Genomic DNA, 15,174 nt, shown 5'->3' with positions numbered 1-15,174 from the left:
TACATGCACATGTTACCAGGCACGAGTCATATTTTTTTATCAAGAAAATTCACATTGGATCATCATTTCGTTTTTTTAGTAAGACCTTTGATATTAGGGCAAAAATCATATTCTTGATAATAACTTTTGTATTGTTTTCCTGTAAAAATATCTAAAAATCCTTAAAACAAGATCAATTTGATTTATCTTGTTTTAGAAACAACACTGCATTAGATATTGAGGTTTTTCAGAGAATGTATTTTTAACATGTGTATTTTGTCTTACTGTACTGGCAGAGTTTTTATAGTCAAAACAAGTGACAAAATCTACCAGAGCAGAAGAAGTAATCCAAAGTATTTTGAATACGTTACTGACCTTGAGTAATCTAACGGAATACGTTACAAATTACATTTTACAGCATGTATTCTGTAATCTGTAGTGAATACATTTCAAAAGTAACCCACCCAACCATGCCAGTGAGCGGCAGTTCTGTGGATGGAAATGCCTTGTTGATGAGAGAGGTCAGCAGAGAAGGAACAGACTGATTTGAACTGACAAATTCTACGATAACTCAGATAACCGCTCTGTACAATTGTGGTGAGAAGAATATAAGCTATTCTGAGATGCGGGTTGGCGCTGTTTTGGTGGCACGAGGGGGACCTACACAATATTTGGCAGGTGGTTTTAATGTTGTGGCTGATTGGTGTGGTGTATATACATATATATATATATATTACAATTTATTAATGTCTAAATTAATGACCTGCAGATAATTTTTAGTCATATTGACATTTTATGCACAAAAGAGGAAAGGAAAATCTTGGCTTTCTAACAGTATAATTCTTATGTTTCTTATTCAAAACCATTGCTGAGATGTAGGCTAATCATTTCAATGTTAGCTGTTACATGCTTTCCTTTTTACTTTAGTGCATAAAACTCAAAATATATTTCTGGGTCAAAGTGACTCAAAATGATGAAGTTCTGTTTAAATGTTGCAATGTCATCATTATGCATGAATTAGAATCTGTCAGCAACAATTCTAGAATGTATAAAAATCACCAAAAATACACTTCAATAATAATAAGTTACACTATGCAGTAAATGCATTTTATCCAGCTTCAAAGTTGATTTAGTTTCATTGTAACCAGCCCTCGCTGGAATCTGGAATATTTTACAATGGGAAAAGTCATGCTTTCAGTAGGCCTATTACTTACTGGTCGTGTGTTTAATGAAGTAGAGAAAAATTCCCCAAACTCCTGGCGCAGATGATTCCTAGTAGACACAATTCAGGCGTCAATCACTCTGTGGAAATTCCCCACCCTTAGAGAAGCTCCGCCCTCTTTCTTTTTTTTTTTTTTCTTTGCCTCTTTTAACGCTCCAGAAACTCTCATACACATTAGAAGCGCAACAAACTCACAGTTTGGAGCTTCATCGAAACAGCAAAACCAACCAAATGGATTATAATGTCAATGGCCGTGAACCCAAGTCTGGGAAACTACTCTCTAGCACCGATGACCGTTTAGACAGCGGTTTGGATTCTCTTAAAGAGGACGAATATGCGGATGTGGAGTCTGAATTTAGGCGGATGAATGTGGGCTCAGACGAGCAGGACATTCACTACGAGCCCTGGAAGACATATTGCACCGAGGACGGAGACACGTAAGTGTTTTAATATTTTAAAAACACGCTTATTTTTGCTCGTGCAAAGGCGATTCTTTGCATTTGACTTTGAAAGATACTGCTATGTTTAGTGCATGGAAAATAAACAACTTTTATTTCGCAGATAATTATTTATTTATGTATGTAGGTCCTATTCGGTTTTTAAAGAGCTTATTTGAATGCAAATTCTTTTTAAGTGAACAGTTAAAGCACACGGAAAAAAAAAACGTTTAGATTGCATAAAACTTTGTATTAATTTATGACATTTTTATTAATTAATATATTTTTGGCCCATTTTCCCTTCTTTTTCTTAGTGTAATGCAAAAATACTTAAGAGTGTTTATTGCATTAGTTCACACCTAACCGAATGCGCAGATTTTTATTTTATGTAAACGTGAGAGACGGATGTTGCGCCGCGTTTGTCTATATTTTTTCTTCTTTTTTCGCTGCGTTTTTTTAGACTCCGTCTCAAGTTGCAAAGCACTTAAACTGTAAAAAAAAATAATAATAATAATAATAATTTAAAAAAATAAACGCGTTTCGAGAAGCTTTTTTTAGTCCAATAGCATAACGGCTCCTTAATTAAAGCTCTGCTCGTTCTATAAGCAGACAGTAGTGCGCATGTGCAGGCACTCGTACAGTCATAATGGACTTTATGTAAACAGAAGCGCTTCATCAGTACGGACTGTTCTCTGGCGCCGCGTCAATGTGGGCGGGGCTGCAGCAGCTCTGCTCGAACTTGGAAAGTCCCGGGCTGCGTGCCAGGCAGTCAGACGCGCGAGTGTTGCGCATGTCTCTACTAGGAAGAACAGTTCTCTGCACACTAAAGAGGGTTGTTGAAAAAAATGTAACTTGCATAACACTCCACAACTTTTTCTCACCATACTTCCTCTTTGTTTTTAAAGGTATCTACATCTCGCCATTATTCACGAGGCAAAAGATGCTGCATTAAAGATGATTGACTTATCCTATGGCAACTCCTTCCTCAACATTCAAAACAACCAGAGACAGGTAAACACAAGCCCTAGTATATTGTTCAGTTGTGGATATTTGAACGTTTTTATGATTGAATTGCCATACTAAACATCTCCCCTCTCGTTCCAGACTGCCCTGCATTTGGCCGTCATCACAGAACAGCCTCTTATAGTGGAACGGTTAGTGAAATCCGGTTGTGATGCTTCACTGGTGGATGACCACGGAAACACTGCCCTCCACATCGCTTGCAGAAAGGGCTCTCTGGCCTGCTTCAGTCTCCTAACGCAGGGCTGCCCACAACAACTCCCAAACATCCTTCAAACGCCAAACTATAACGGTAAGAGAGCGTTCTCTGAGTATGTTCTATTATAAATTACCTTAATTTGGAGACTAGGACATATTTGATCTAATTTTAATGTATTTGTACATCCACAGGTCAGAAATGCATACACGTTGTCGCCACCCAAGGCTACTTGTCGTTGGTGGAAAACCTTATTCAGCTTGGTGCAGACATCAACGCACCGGTAAGAATCAGATGACCATGTATGATCAAGCAATTGAAATGGCCACACTGGAAAATCCAATGTCTAAAGATGCATTTACTTTTTCTCGAAACAGGAGCAGTGTAACGGGCGAACCGCTCTGCACTTAGCAGTCGATCTCCAGAATTCAGAGCTAGTTCGGGTTTTGATCAGTAAAGGTGCCGACGTTCACAGCTTGACGTATGGCGGTCACACTCCTTATCATCTGACCTATGGCCGGGCAAACACAGAGATCCAAAAAGTCCTGTATGAGCTCACGTCGCCACACCTAAGGGAACTTCCTGATAGTGAGTCAGAAGACAGTGATGAAGAGGATTACTTGGACAATGATGTAAGCATTCCTTGTCATATCTTCAGTTTCCGCTGAGGGATAAGACCTCTTAATTTTGTTTTCCTAATTTCCTTGTCCTTTTTTTCCTCATTTCACAGATTTATGATGATATTAAAATGATGGGGTAGTAGAAACACGTCAAAGGACCTCCAAAGTTCTGTTGAACGGAGAAAGATGTTCTCACTCAAAGAGTTCGGGAACGTGTCCCCAGTGAGGCTCGCAGGGGCGCAAAACTCATCGGGAGTGCAAGCAGAAGACCGATGTAGAAGGAGCCCGGGAAAAGAAGGCTATTTGTGGGTGTATTTAAAAAACAAACCACCCTAGAAGAACACTGGAGAGAGGCCGACAAATGTACTGTTGGCTCTTTATGATGGACTGAAATCAACAGCTGTGATTCTTGTACTGTGATGTCAAATATTGTATACAGAAAGATTTATTTTTATAATAATATGTAAATGTGTACATATGTTTAGAAGTTTTGTTTTGTGGAAAGATGAATTACACACTTTAAATTAAAACTTTGACAATTGCACTTTGTGTCATTTGTTGGAAACGCATGAGAAGTGTTGTGCAAGAGAAAGAAGGGGGAAGTTAAATATCTTTTTTATGTCACAGTGGAGAACTGAAGAAGTTGTACTCAGCTGAGTACACTGGAATTTCCTGTGAAGGAAGGGCCATTCAGAAAAATTTGGCAATGCTGAAAGTCTCCCAACTTCCTGGATTCCTAAATTAAGGAACGCTTTTTTCACAATACCGCATTATAAAGAATTGATAATGGTAGAAAATTAGCCAACGGTATTCCCACCGATGACATTTAAATATTCCTTAGCACATTTTCGTTTGAGTTTTAAACGAACTTAAAGGGTTGGTACACTCAAAAATGAAACTCATCATTTACTCACCCTCATGATGTCCCAAACAGGTATGACTTTATTCCATGGAACACAGATGATGTTCGGCAGAATCAGAAAGTTAGCCTCATTCACTTTTATTGCATTTTTTTTTTTTTAATTTTATCCTAAGCGAATAGAACATTCTTACATCTTTTATTATCCACGGAACAAATAAAGTCATATAGGTTTGGGACAGTATGAGTATTTTCATTTTAGGGGAAAACTCCCTTTAAGCCAGTGGTTCCCAGACCTGTTCCTGGAGGCCCCCCCAACACTGCACATTTTGTATATCTCCCTTATCTGACACACCCAATTCAGGTCATAGAGTCTCGAGCAGATGAGTTGAAACAGGTGTGTTTGATTGGGGAGATATTCAAAATGTGTAGTGTCTGGGGGCCTCCAGGAACAATGTTGGGAACCACTGCTTTAAGCTAACAGTACGAATTGAAACTCCAAAAACGTCCTCAAACTTTCATGTTCACAAGTGAACCTACTAGTCATCCAGTTCAATTCACAGGCACAAAGTGTGACCACCCAATCTGCTTTGCTGTCTGGAGTTTTATTGTAAAAGAAAGTCGAGAAGTGTGTGTGGCTTTCTTGATTTGAATACAAACCTGAAAATTCTTTAGGGGACTCCACCTTCAACTTAACCCTGCGCATTTCCGAATGCGAGTCCGGACTGCACGCCTTTTTAATTTTGAGATACTGCTCTGTATCTGCAGTCCCCAAGACACCTCTTAAAAAGTTCCATGCAAATGATGTAGTCATTCCGCTCTATTTCAAAGCACTGTGGAGTGCCGGAGTCGAGTTAGGACATACAGAGGCCCTTAACAGCTCCTTTAACTGCAGGGCTCACGTGAGCTTCATATGATTCAGCCTGATCCGAGAAATTACGGCAAGGCCGACGTTTGGAAAAACCAGGTCTTGTTTGCCTTCTTTCAGAAAAGGAAGAAGGCCACGGCAAAGCAAATAGCGCTACATCAATGCAAATATAATGTCTAGAGGAAATTCGTAGTGAGAGTTTAGGAAACTTCATGTGCATCTAAAGAGAGCGTGAGAAAACAAGACGGATGTTTACTCGAACCGTTTACCATAGGTAAAGGAAACAGACCCAGAGTACTTTACAGTGAAGTACTATTTATTATCTCTGAATGAGAACTATTTTAAAAAGCAGGACATTGTTTCAGGCAGCAAAACAGTTCCTCCTAAAAGTTGGCAGTCTGCAGTGCAATATGGTGACAAAAATATTTAAAAATATAAAGACTAAACTTGTGGAGTCCATTTCACTGAAATTGTTATGTTGATGCTATTTAAATTTAAATAAAATATATATTAAATTAGACAAAATGCAAAATGGCTGCATTTTCACTAGTGGTTTCAGACCTTTGGACCCCAATGTATCAAAACAACAGTCGAGCACAATTTTCAAAAACATGATTTTTTTATTTTATTTATTATTGTACTGTTGCAAGAAAAAAGCTAAATAAACAGAAAAAAAATCAGTTGACCTGAATATTTAGGACATATGGTATTAATTCTCAAACATTTCTGTCACAGGATACGGAGTCATGCAGATATTCTCAATCCCGCTCAGTGAGGGCCACAAGATGGGCGTCAATTTCAGACTCTGACAAAATTCTGAAAAATACATCAGCATACATTAAGTACAAAATGAATATTCACAGTTTCAAATTATACGTGTTAACATGATTTTAGTGTAATCGCTTACTAACCTTATCTGTGTATAGTTAAATCCTATAAAATCCTATAAAACCTATGTTGTCATGACGAAGTAACGCTGGTAAACGCTGTCAGCGGTGCCTGCAGGATTTAATCTGTGGGTACGCACAGAAATCTGCCTAATAAACCTTATATCTAGGGGGGTCCGGGGGCATGCTCCCCCGTGAGATGTTTTTTTTTTTTGTTGTTGCATAAAACAACACCAAAGCATTCAATTCTGGTGACTTTGAGGGAAGCATTTGTTTTATATTCTTGAGTATGATTAGCATTCATGTAACTATTGGCTAAAGCATTTCTTCCAGTAACCGTTCAGACAGATGCGTTTTCGCGCTAAAAAAGCAAAACACACCACAACGAATACAGCAGAACGCAGATGTCTCAAGATGCGTTTTTATCAGTTGAAGTTTTTTTTAACTTGATATAGCGTCTAAAAATGCAGCACTCCTGCGAGAGATCCTAAAAACACAGTGAAACGTGACGCAGTTGTCAAAAGACACCCATCTAGCGAATGCTTATATTGAAAACGATTGAAAAACAGCGCGAGCAGGCGCAAAAACACGTTCAGTTTGAACAGTCCCTTGTCCACATGACACAGCACTTGCTGAAGTTTCTCAAAGCTACCTCTCAAAAAGACAGCCTTTTGTTTCAGCTGACTGTTGTTACATTTCCACTGTAGCCAGCGCTGTATTCGTAAATATCCCGATAATGTTTGTCTGTGCGAGAAACCGCTTCAAATGATTCAGTGAGAGAGCCCTCTGAACAAATTGTACTGAATCACGAATCGATTCAGACCGTTTTGCAAGTCTGTTTGGCCAATTCACTGAAAAGAACCGACTCAAAAGAATTATTAATTCGCAAATTGGGCATTGCTAGTTCTTTTAATCAGCCAACAGAAATACGAGACACATTTCATGATTGATGAAACATTCTGAGAGTAAATATTTCTCAGGTCAGTCGGAGCGCTCATGGTACGCACAGTGTGTATGGCCGTACAGCTGCAGGCACCACTGAACGCTGTAACGCTAGTAAATCCCTGATTTTTTCACACTAAAATCGTGTTAAAACATCTAATGTTCACTTCTTGTGACTATACTTTTAAAACAGCACGTTTTTTAATGTTTATGGCCAGGCTCCATTCACTTCCATTGTAAGTGCCTTACAGTAACTGCAAAACATTTTTGTAACACATTTTTGAGTCAAAATGATTTGTTTGGTAATCAACACTGTGTTGCAAATTCTGTCAATTGAGCTTTACTTGTATTGAACCCAGAATATTCCTTTAATAACACAGAGCAACAAAATGTTAGATAACCTTGTGGTTTGAAACACTTAAGTAGATAACCATTTATAGCACGAAAGTACAAAATTGTATTGCCTAGTACTAATTTTACCTAGTAGGTAATACCTAGTGGAGATTTTTCTCCATTTGTAGAGTATGGTTTGGTGGTTGTCATTCAGCTCATAGTGGTATGCAAACACTATATCCTGTTCTATTTACAGTGTATGAACTCACCTGAATCTGGGGTCCTCTGTAGTAACAACACCGATCTCCAACTCTGAAGGTTTGAAGTCGATAGCTAGAACCGTAGACATGCAACTTATTGCAGTCTATGAGGGAAGAAATAGTTAAATGCATAAGTTAAATGGATGTAACAGTAAGAGAAGCATTTAAATGAAAGGCATTCATTTCACCAGTGATGTATTAAGATGAAGTCAATCGTACCTCTACTGTTTGTTCAAAGGTCCAATCCAATTTCTTCTTCACCTTTTTCTCCAGGAAGCTTGTGGCTTCTGTTTGCTTCACTCCAGCAGCGGTGGCCTTGAAGCCACAGTAGTAGCCAGCAGGGTCGCATTTGTAGACCTGTGGGCCTAGCTCCTCATCCACACCAAGCACAATCATACCTGACATAGAATTTTACAATAGAGGATATTGACTAAGTATTTATACTGATACATTTAAATCAGGCCATTCATAAAAGAGTTACATTCCTTATAATATAAATTTGTATTTTTTTTACATTTATTTTAACACTATGCTGGAACGTTAGGAATGGCACTACAACCATACTACTCCTATTAGTGTGCAGTATGTAGTATGACTATTGTACAAAGTATGGAAAGTTTCCGAATACATTGAATATACCCAAATGACCAACTACATCTGCAAAAATGTGCAGTATATACAACCCCAGTGCACTGTGTAGGATACTATATACCACATTGCAGTGCACTCGACCTGACCTACCATTTTGAAAGTTATGAATGAATCTAAAGGTATATCAAGCAATCTTAACATCTAAATTACGACCCATAATTTGACTAGACGGCCAAAACTTAGAACATTTTTACACAAAATGTTGTTTAAAATTTTTTTTTTTTTTTTTTTTACATGTTTACTTACACATATGCAAAACTATATAACTAAAACTGGGGAAGCACCGATATGAAAATTTTGGGCCGATTTTACAAAAAAATATTGTAGGCCGATTCCGATATTTTTCCACAACTTATTTTGTCATTAGATCACTGTTTTACTTTGGAATTATGCTTTAAAAATGTACAAAGAGGTACAAAAGGTTTTTCACAATAAATGCTTTCCATTTAATATGGTTTGGATCCGTTGAACACATGACAGGCCAAAATTTCTAAGAGAGCCACAATGAAAGGTAAATAGAAAAGAAAAAGAAAAAACAAGTAAATATGATAACGTGATGATTGATATATATATATAAAAAAAGAAGGTTATTTTGTACTTCGAAAAATGTTTTTGCACTTCTGTTTTTACAGTTCAAAACAACTGTATATGATAGAAAATGTAAAACTCATACTATGCATATGTAGGGCAACTCCACGGAAATGTCAACTACATCATGGAAGAATAGAAAGTTTAAACCAAAGGTTTAATTCTGTATTACAGAATGGATAATGTCATCCAGACCGCTAGAGGGTGCCGCTTGCTCACACAGCGCTGACTGAAGTTCTACTTCAGTCATCGCCATATTACGAATTCAATCTTAATTCAGTCAATCACGCAGCATTAATGGATATCATATCGATATCTCAATAGTCAAAATCTGCTGGTTTCAAAGCATTTTAGATGGTTTCCCTCATCATGTAGCCTATAGGTAAGTGCCATTTTCACAATGGTTTCACATGTCCATTTATGGCGGTTTTTCCACATTCTTTCCAAGAAAGAATAAAAATTATATATCACATGGTCTTAGGAGTGCCAACCTTTCTTCATATTGTAGCTATTATTATTATTTCTGAATTGTGCATTTAAATTCAGAATTTGTATGAAGTGTGTTACTAATTAATTATAAATTAACAATTGGTTTATCAAATTGGCGTTTTCATGCTTATAACCGATATACTGATGGTTTTAATTTGGTCAATAACTGGCGGATAAATATCAGAAAGCTAAATAAAACCATATTTAATTCCATGATGAAAATGAAAATTCGTATCCACGCAATGCAGTAAGGTCATGTGACAATGTTGTGGATTACTACAGTGAAAAAGTTTATTACTGCACACAGCAAACTGTTAAACATACTACTTTTTTAAAATTGCATGCAGTATACTAGTGCCCGACCGATATATCGGCTGGCCGATATTAGCCTTTCGGTATATATCGGTATCGGCGTATATTTTACCGATATGCGCCGATATGAAAACTTTTTTCAGAACATATAATGCAGAAAACAATGCTTTAGAATTGGTGTCATTATGTCATTTGTCCAGCAGAACACGCTCCGACTCCACTGTTTACAGAGCTGACTGTGGCTCTGCAGACAGGGCGGAGTTAAGCGGTGTCTCGGTAAGTTAACTAGTTTGTGAAATACATATTGGAAACTTAATAAACAATGACCCCATCATTTTCCCTTTTCAATATAACTAATATAAAATTAACCTTGTCCCTGACAAACATGTCACTCATGTCTGTTTGCTGTTAGCCAGCTATAGCTTGTCAGTGCAGTCAGTAATGTAGCAGATTGAAAGGTAAACATCAGAGCATCTTTTTGCAGCTCAGCAGACAACGGTGCGGTGGTGGATTGTGTCTGATGAGTGTTGATTTCATGCTATGTTGTTACGCAGTTGGTGAGACACAATGCTGGAAAGTAAAATAAACAACGTCTGTCTTTTACTCTCCGTGACAACGAGCTTACAGCTAACTAGCTAATCACGTAGCTACTTTCAGTAACTACATTTCCATCCAAGGATTTTTTGCGAAAAACGTTTTAGCGCATCAAAATAAAGCTGATGGAAACACAAATTATCACTAACATTTCACAAGTGTCGAAATAATATTTTTCCGTTTAACTCTAGCGCATAAACTCTATGTCGATACATCAAATGTCGCGAAAAACTGGTTTGGAAACACTTTTTGTCGAGAAAATTGGCATTAACGCAAAAATGTATTGTCATATGACAGAAATACCCCAATCGTTAGCCTGTGTTAATCATGACGACAAGGTATACATCCATAAAAGCCAATTTATCGTACGTGATTATGGATTGATCTGAACGGCATAAAGATCCGATCACTACAAACATGACACATCCAGGAGTGCCAACACAAATATCTCGTATCAAGACATGCACATTGACAAGTGCACGGAGAACAAATTAATGACCACTGTTTGCAATTCATTTAATCGCGGTAGTTTATTTATTAAAGTTGCTTTTACACACCATTCAAAATAATAGACGGCAGTCACGGAATTAGCCCACAATACAAAAAAAACATATCATTTCTGTGCACAAAGATGTTTTAAATTAAAAATAAATACACAATACTAGGAGAAAAGCTTCAGTGTGCTTTTTTGGAACACTAACATATAGCCCAATTATATTAAAATATTGTTTAGCTTACTTTTGAAAAAATGCTGGCAAAATTCCCTGTATTAAATAAAATAAATTACCAAACGAAAAACGCATTAAATAAAAAAAATAAATAAAAAAATTAAAAAAATTAAACCAATTTTTTTTTTTAGACCTATAAATGCCTTTTCTTTACACAAACTTAAATTAGCCATACCCTGTTCTGTAGATGAATTAAGTCAGCTGAATGACATTTTCTGCACTTCAAGATTATAAACTATCAGAACTATTTGTCCAATGCGGAGTTCACTTTCAGAAAACGAGCTTTTGAAACTTTTAAAACTTGTAAATATTTTAAATCTAACCCTCTTTACCTCGGATCGCATTTGCTGAGCTTCTTCAGAAAATGTAAATTGCATTATGATGCTAAAATTTATTTTAGATGATAATCAAGTTCAGTTGGTCGTTAAAAGTTGTGGGACAAATATACGGGACATAATGCAGTTGAGATGGCAATGCTTTAGATTAGACGATTGTTCAAAATAGCCTATTGAATGTCAAGAATGTATCATATGTAAACCCTGATATTACACTGCATCAAATTTTCTTTAATAGCTGTGCACACAGCATATACTCATCGATGGATGGTCCTTATACTAAGACCGAAATTTTCCCCCACTACTTGGTGCAGGTTGCCAGCTTGAACAGGGCCATGAAGATTCGCTTTCGGGTCGAAACCGGTGGCAACCTGCGATAGGCGCAACATCAGGACCAATATTACAGTCCTATCAGAAGGGCAATTGCTCCCTTTTGATTGCAATTCCTCGTCTTGACATCATCACGCACACCATTTTTATCGATAAAAGGCCATTTGAATGGAAACAGGCAGAAGACGGCAAATTTCGCAAAAATTTTTTTACGCATTTTCACTTTGTCGATAACAAAATAGTGTGAAAAGTGGATCGAAACTAGTTGTCAGCTGAGTGGAAACTAATAAGTAAACATGTATTCACCAAACTGTTTTGTTCATGATTCACAGTTTGGTACCCCCTTCAACCGAACAATTCCAGTCATTGTATTTATAAAATGTAATATTTAAAAGTCTGGTTTTCCACCACTGAAAGTTTCCCCTGAACTTGTATAGCAGAATACGGTGTAATACGGCAGCCGCTGTTTTTCTCTTGACTCGGCAGTATTAAAATAGTCAGCATTTGACTGATACTAAACAGCAATACCGATGTTTATTTAGCTATTTATTTTATTTTTATTTATTCTATATTTTAATGGTCAGCATTTGACTGATACTAAACAGTACTGATGTTTATTAAGCTATTTATTGTATTTTTATTTATTCTTTATTTTCTCAGTGTTCATTTCTAGAATTTGTTGACTAAGTATAATAATAATAATGTCAAATATTCTTTGATAAAAAATATTTAAGAAATCAGCCTTCTTAGTACTTTTGCATAGTCATATCGGAGCAAAATCGGTAAAAAATCCACATAGAAAAGGTCTGTTTTCATTCCAGCTCAAAAATTAAATATATCAGCCACCATATCGGAAATCGGTGAATTTTCCCTCTCTAAAATTGGTATCGGTCAGGCTCTACAGTATACAGTGTATACTGTGTCGTTTGCATTACGTTAGTATTCCATGCTGAACATACACTGCGTCACCTTGAAGGGACCATATGTAAACCTTATACTTACAGCAGCCCAGTGGCCTCATCTCTGCGTTCTGTGTGTACACCTGTGAGATATCAGCAATGCGCTTACAAAGCATGTCCACTGGGATCTCATAACCGTATTTATACTTCCAGTTTGCTGCCTCATACCTTGCCCTCTGCACCTGTGATCGGCTGTCAGCTTCAGAGAGAAACATAATACATCACATATGGTGTAAAATAATACTTTGTTTTACATTTCACCAAACAAAAGAGCTAACACCGTAAATTCAAACATTAACTTAAGATGGAGAATAACTGTGTGTGGAGTTGAGTTTACCTGTCATCCCAGACATCACACAACCAATATTTTCTGTTATTCTAAATAAATGAGTGACAGTGGATGCATCGAGCAGCTTATCCTGAAGGGGGGAAAAAACAAGTGATTAAAAGAGAAAAAAAACTGTATACCTTAAATGAGAAAACAAAAGTACATTAGTACTGATAGCAGTCATTATAGACCAATTTATAATTCATACAGCTGATGTTAAAGTCACTGATAAGGACATTCCAACTTTTGCATATGCTGGATGGAGATATAATTATGCTGAATTAAAACCGAAGTTAAATTAAATATAAACTCAACCAAAGCAAAACATATTAAAACAGACTTACTGGAACTTTTCTTTGCGTAATAACAACTGCACAGTCTTTCCCACGAACAGCTACTGACGTAAGACCTCCTTGATTAATGGCTTTGAATGCATATTCTGTAGACAATAAAAAATTAACACATGATCATTTAGAATAATTTAATCAGAAACACATCAATATCTCTCCTACCAATTTGACAACATTAGTTTCCTGAAGAAAAAAGATTGAAACATATTATTAGCCAATATTTTGAAAAGAATGCAATACAGACTATGTACAAAAACATATTTTTGTCTATATGCAACATATACACATATATGCATTTAATATGCTAAAGATTGATTGATTGGCTTTGTTTGCATGCAAAAGATTTTAATTTTTCAAAGATAATCTAAAACCAGTCACATGTGCGTATAAATGAATTCATTAATCCCTGTGTGCACACACATAATTCTAGACATGAAAGCGAAAGAGAATTCATGCATATTATTATAAACACTAAGCTGAATCTATCATATCAAAGCGCTTGTAAACCTCGAGCACTTTACTAATTTTAAAACGTGAATAGATTTTAATATAGCCTATTCCATTCTCAAGTCATTTATGGTTGTTTTAATCAAATAATGTGTTTTTTGTGCCCTAAATATAAGTGCACTGAAAATAGAAACTACAGAATGATCCTGCTGCAAAATGACTGAGCATATTCTTTCGATTTCTCAAAGAAACTGTTTAATCGATACTCACCGACTTGATAGAGTCTCCCCTCTGGAGAAAAGATGGTAATGTGTCGATCAAACCCCGCGCTCGAGCCTCGGGACATACTGGGACAGATTTAATGTTTAACACAGAAGTTTGTAAACAGATCTAAACACAGTGTTGTTTAACACCGGAAATTATATCGCCGCCTTTAACATTCACGTCCGGGTGAGATTACGTGTCGCTCTCACAATGTTACTTCACCGGACAATTTTTATTTTACTATATAGAGGTTTAAAGTAGTAATATTTCAGGAAGGATGAAAACCAAAAAAATATTTTACTTTCCATTTTAACTATAAACTTACATTTTATAAGGGGGGGGGGGGGGTGTCACAAGTAGGGTTGCCACTTTTGAAGTTTTAAAATAAGGGACACTTATAAATTTAAAACCATATATATGTTAAAAATATATTTATTTTAAATTTTTCGGTTATTTGTCTTCTTTATCTTATCTGTGTATACATTTTGGATGGTTTATACATTTTTTTTATTTTTTTATAATTTTTATTTATTTTATTGTTTTATTTTTTCCTTCACATGTACTTGTCTTTATGATTGTATTCATACATTGTTTGATCTTATTGAACATTTATAAAGAAAGAAAAAACTCCACAGTTTTACCACATTTGTGGACTTTTCAGACGGTCCCTTACCACACCCTCCACCGTATTAGCACGTTTTAGCACAATGTGTGGACTCTTCAGACGGCCCCTTACACACAATAGCCAAATTTCCAACTTATATCAATGTTAAATTGGCGACACCATCTGACAAGCTTAAATAGTGGACGCATCATTTTATCTTTAAGGGACGATCCCGTATTTTACGGGACGGGTGGCAACCCTAAGAGCTCATATATGGCTTTTTTCAAATGACCACAAACCCTTTTGAGGGTCATTATCAAAATATGGTTACAAACATGTCCCTTAAAATTCCAGTCATGAAAAAGATTTAAAATAGTCAGGAAACACCATTAAAAAGGCATCATTCTATAACATAACCTTTTATTTAAGCAAGGTACGAGAGCCCTTGCTTTATTGTTACAATATCCAGCCGTGACTATATTCACAATATGGCACAGCCTCGAGTGCCTTATTGCTTTTATAAAACGGTCACCGCACACTAAAAATATTAAGGACAGAAATGTTCATTAAAA

The 15,174-nt window shown here is 36.4% G+C and overlaps 2 protein-coding genes across 2 annotated transcripts; one reads left to right on the top strand and one right to left on the bottom strand.

Moving 5' to 3' along the window:
- The first annotated feature begins 1,358 nt into the window (after nucleotides 1–1,358).
- LOC127454792 (NF-kappa-B inhibitor alpha-like) lies at nucleotides 1,359–3,442 on the top strand. The gene is given in 6 exon segments (XM_051722208.1): nucleotides 1,359–1,638; nucleotides 2,544–2,649; nucleotides 2,743–2,950; nucleotides 3,049–3,137; nucleotides 3,232–3,393; nucleotides 3,395–3,442. Coding segments are annotated over 6 exon segments (804 nt in total). The 5' UTR covers nucleotides 1,359–1,432; the 3' UTR covers nucleotides 3,428–3,442.
- A 2,359-nt stretch (nucleotides 3,443–5,801) lies between these two features.
- Nucleotides 5,802–14,184, bottom strand: psma6a (proteasome 20S subunit alpha 6a). Its single transcript, XM_051722747.1, has 7 exons — nucleotides 14,005–14,184; nucleotides 13,282–13,376; nucleotides 12,947–13,028; nucleotides 12,653–12,808; nucleotides 7,843–8,021; nucleotides 7,633–7,727; nucleotides 5,802–6,017 (listed from the first exon to the last, which is right to left on the bottom strand). The coding sequence occupies exons 1-7, from the start codon at nucleotides 14,078–14,080 to the stop codon at nucleotides 5,960–5,962; spliced, it is 741 nt and encodes a 246-aa protein (XP_051578707.1). The 5' UTR covers nucleotides 14,081–14,184; the 3' UTR covers nucleotides 5,802–5,959.
- Between the last annotated feature and the right edge of the window lie 990 nt (nucleotides 14,185–15,174).

This window comes from Myxocyprinus asiaticus, chromosome 17 (genome assembly GCF_019703515.2).
Source record: "Myxocyprinus asiaticus isolate MX2 ecotype Aquarium Trade chromosome 17, UBuf_Myxa_2, whole genome shotgun sequence".
Taxonomy (NCBI): Eukaryota; Metazoa; Chordata; class Actinopteri; order Cypriniformes; family Catostomidae; genus Myxocyprinus; species Myxocyprinus asiaticus.
Note: the sequence above shows the minus strand (reverse complement) of the source record. Positions and strands in the feature narration are given on the sequence as shown.

Coding starts and splice junctions, on each gene's coding strand:
- psma6a (XM_051722747.1), bottom strand. CDS start 14,080: ATGTCCCGAGGCTCGAGCGCGGGGTTTGATCGACACATTACCATCTTT. Junction 12,809..12,946: donor TGTGATGTCTGGGATGACAG/GTAAACTCAACT, acceptor TTCTCTCTGAAG/CTGACAGCCGATCACAGGTG. Junction 6,018..7,632: donor ACAGAGGACCCCAGATTCAG/GTGAGTTCATAC, acceptor TGTATTTTTCAG/AATTTTGTCAGAGTCTGAAA.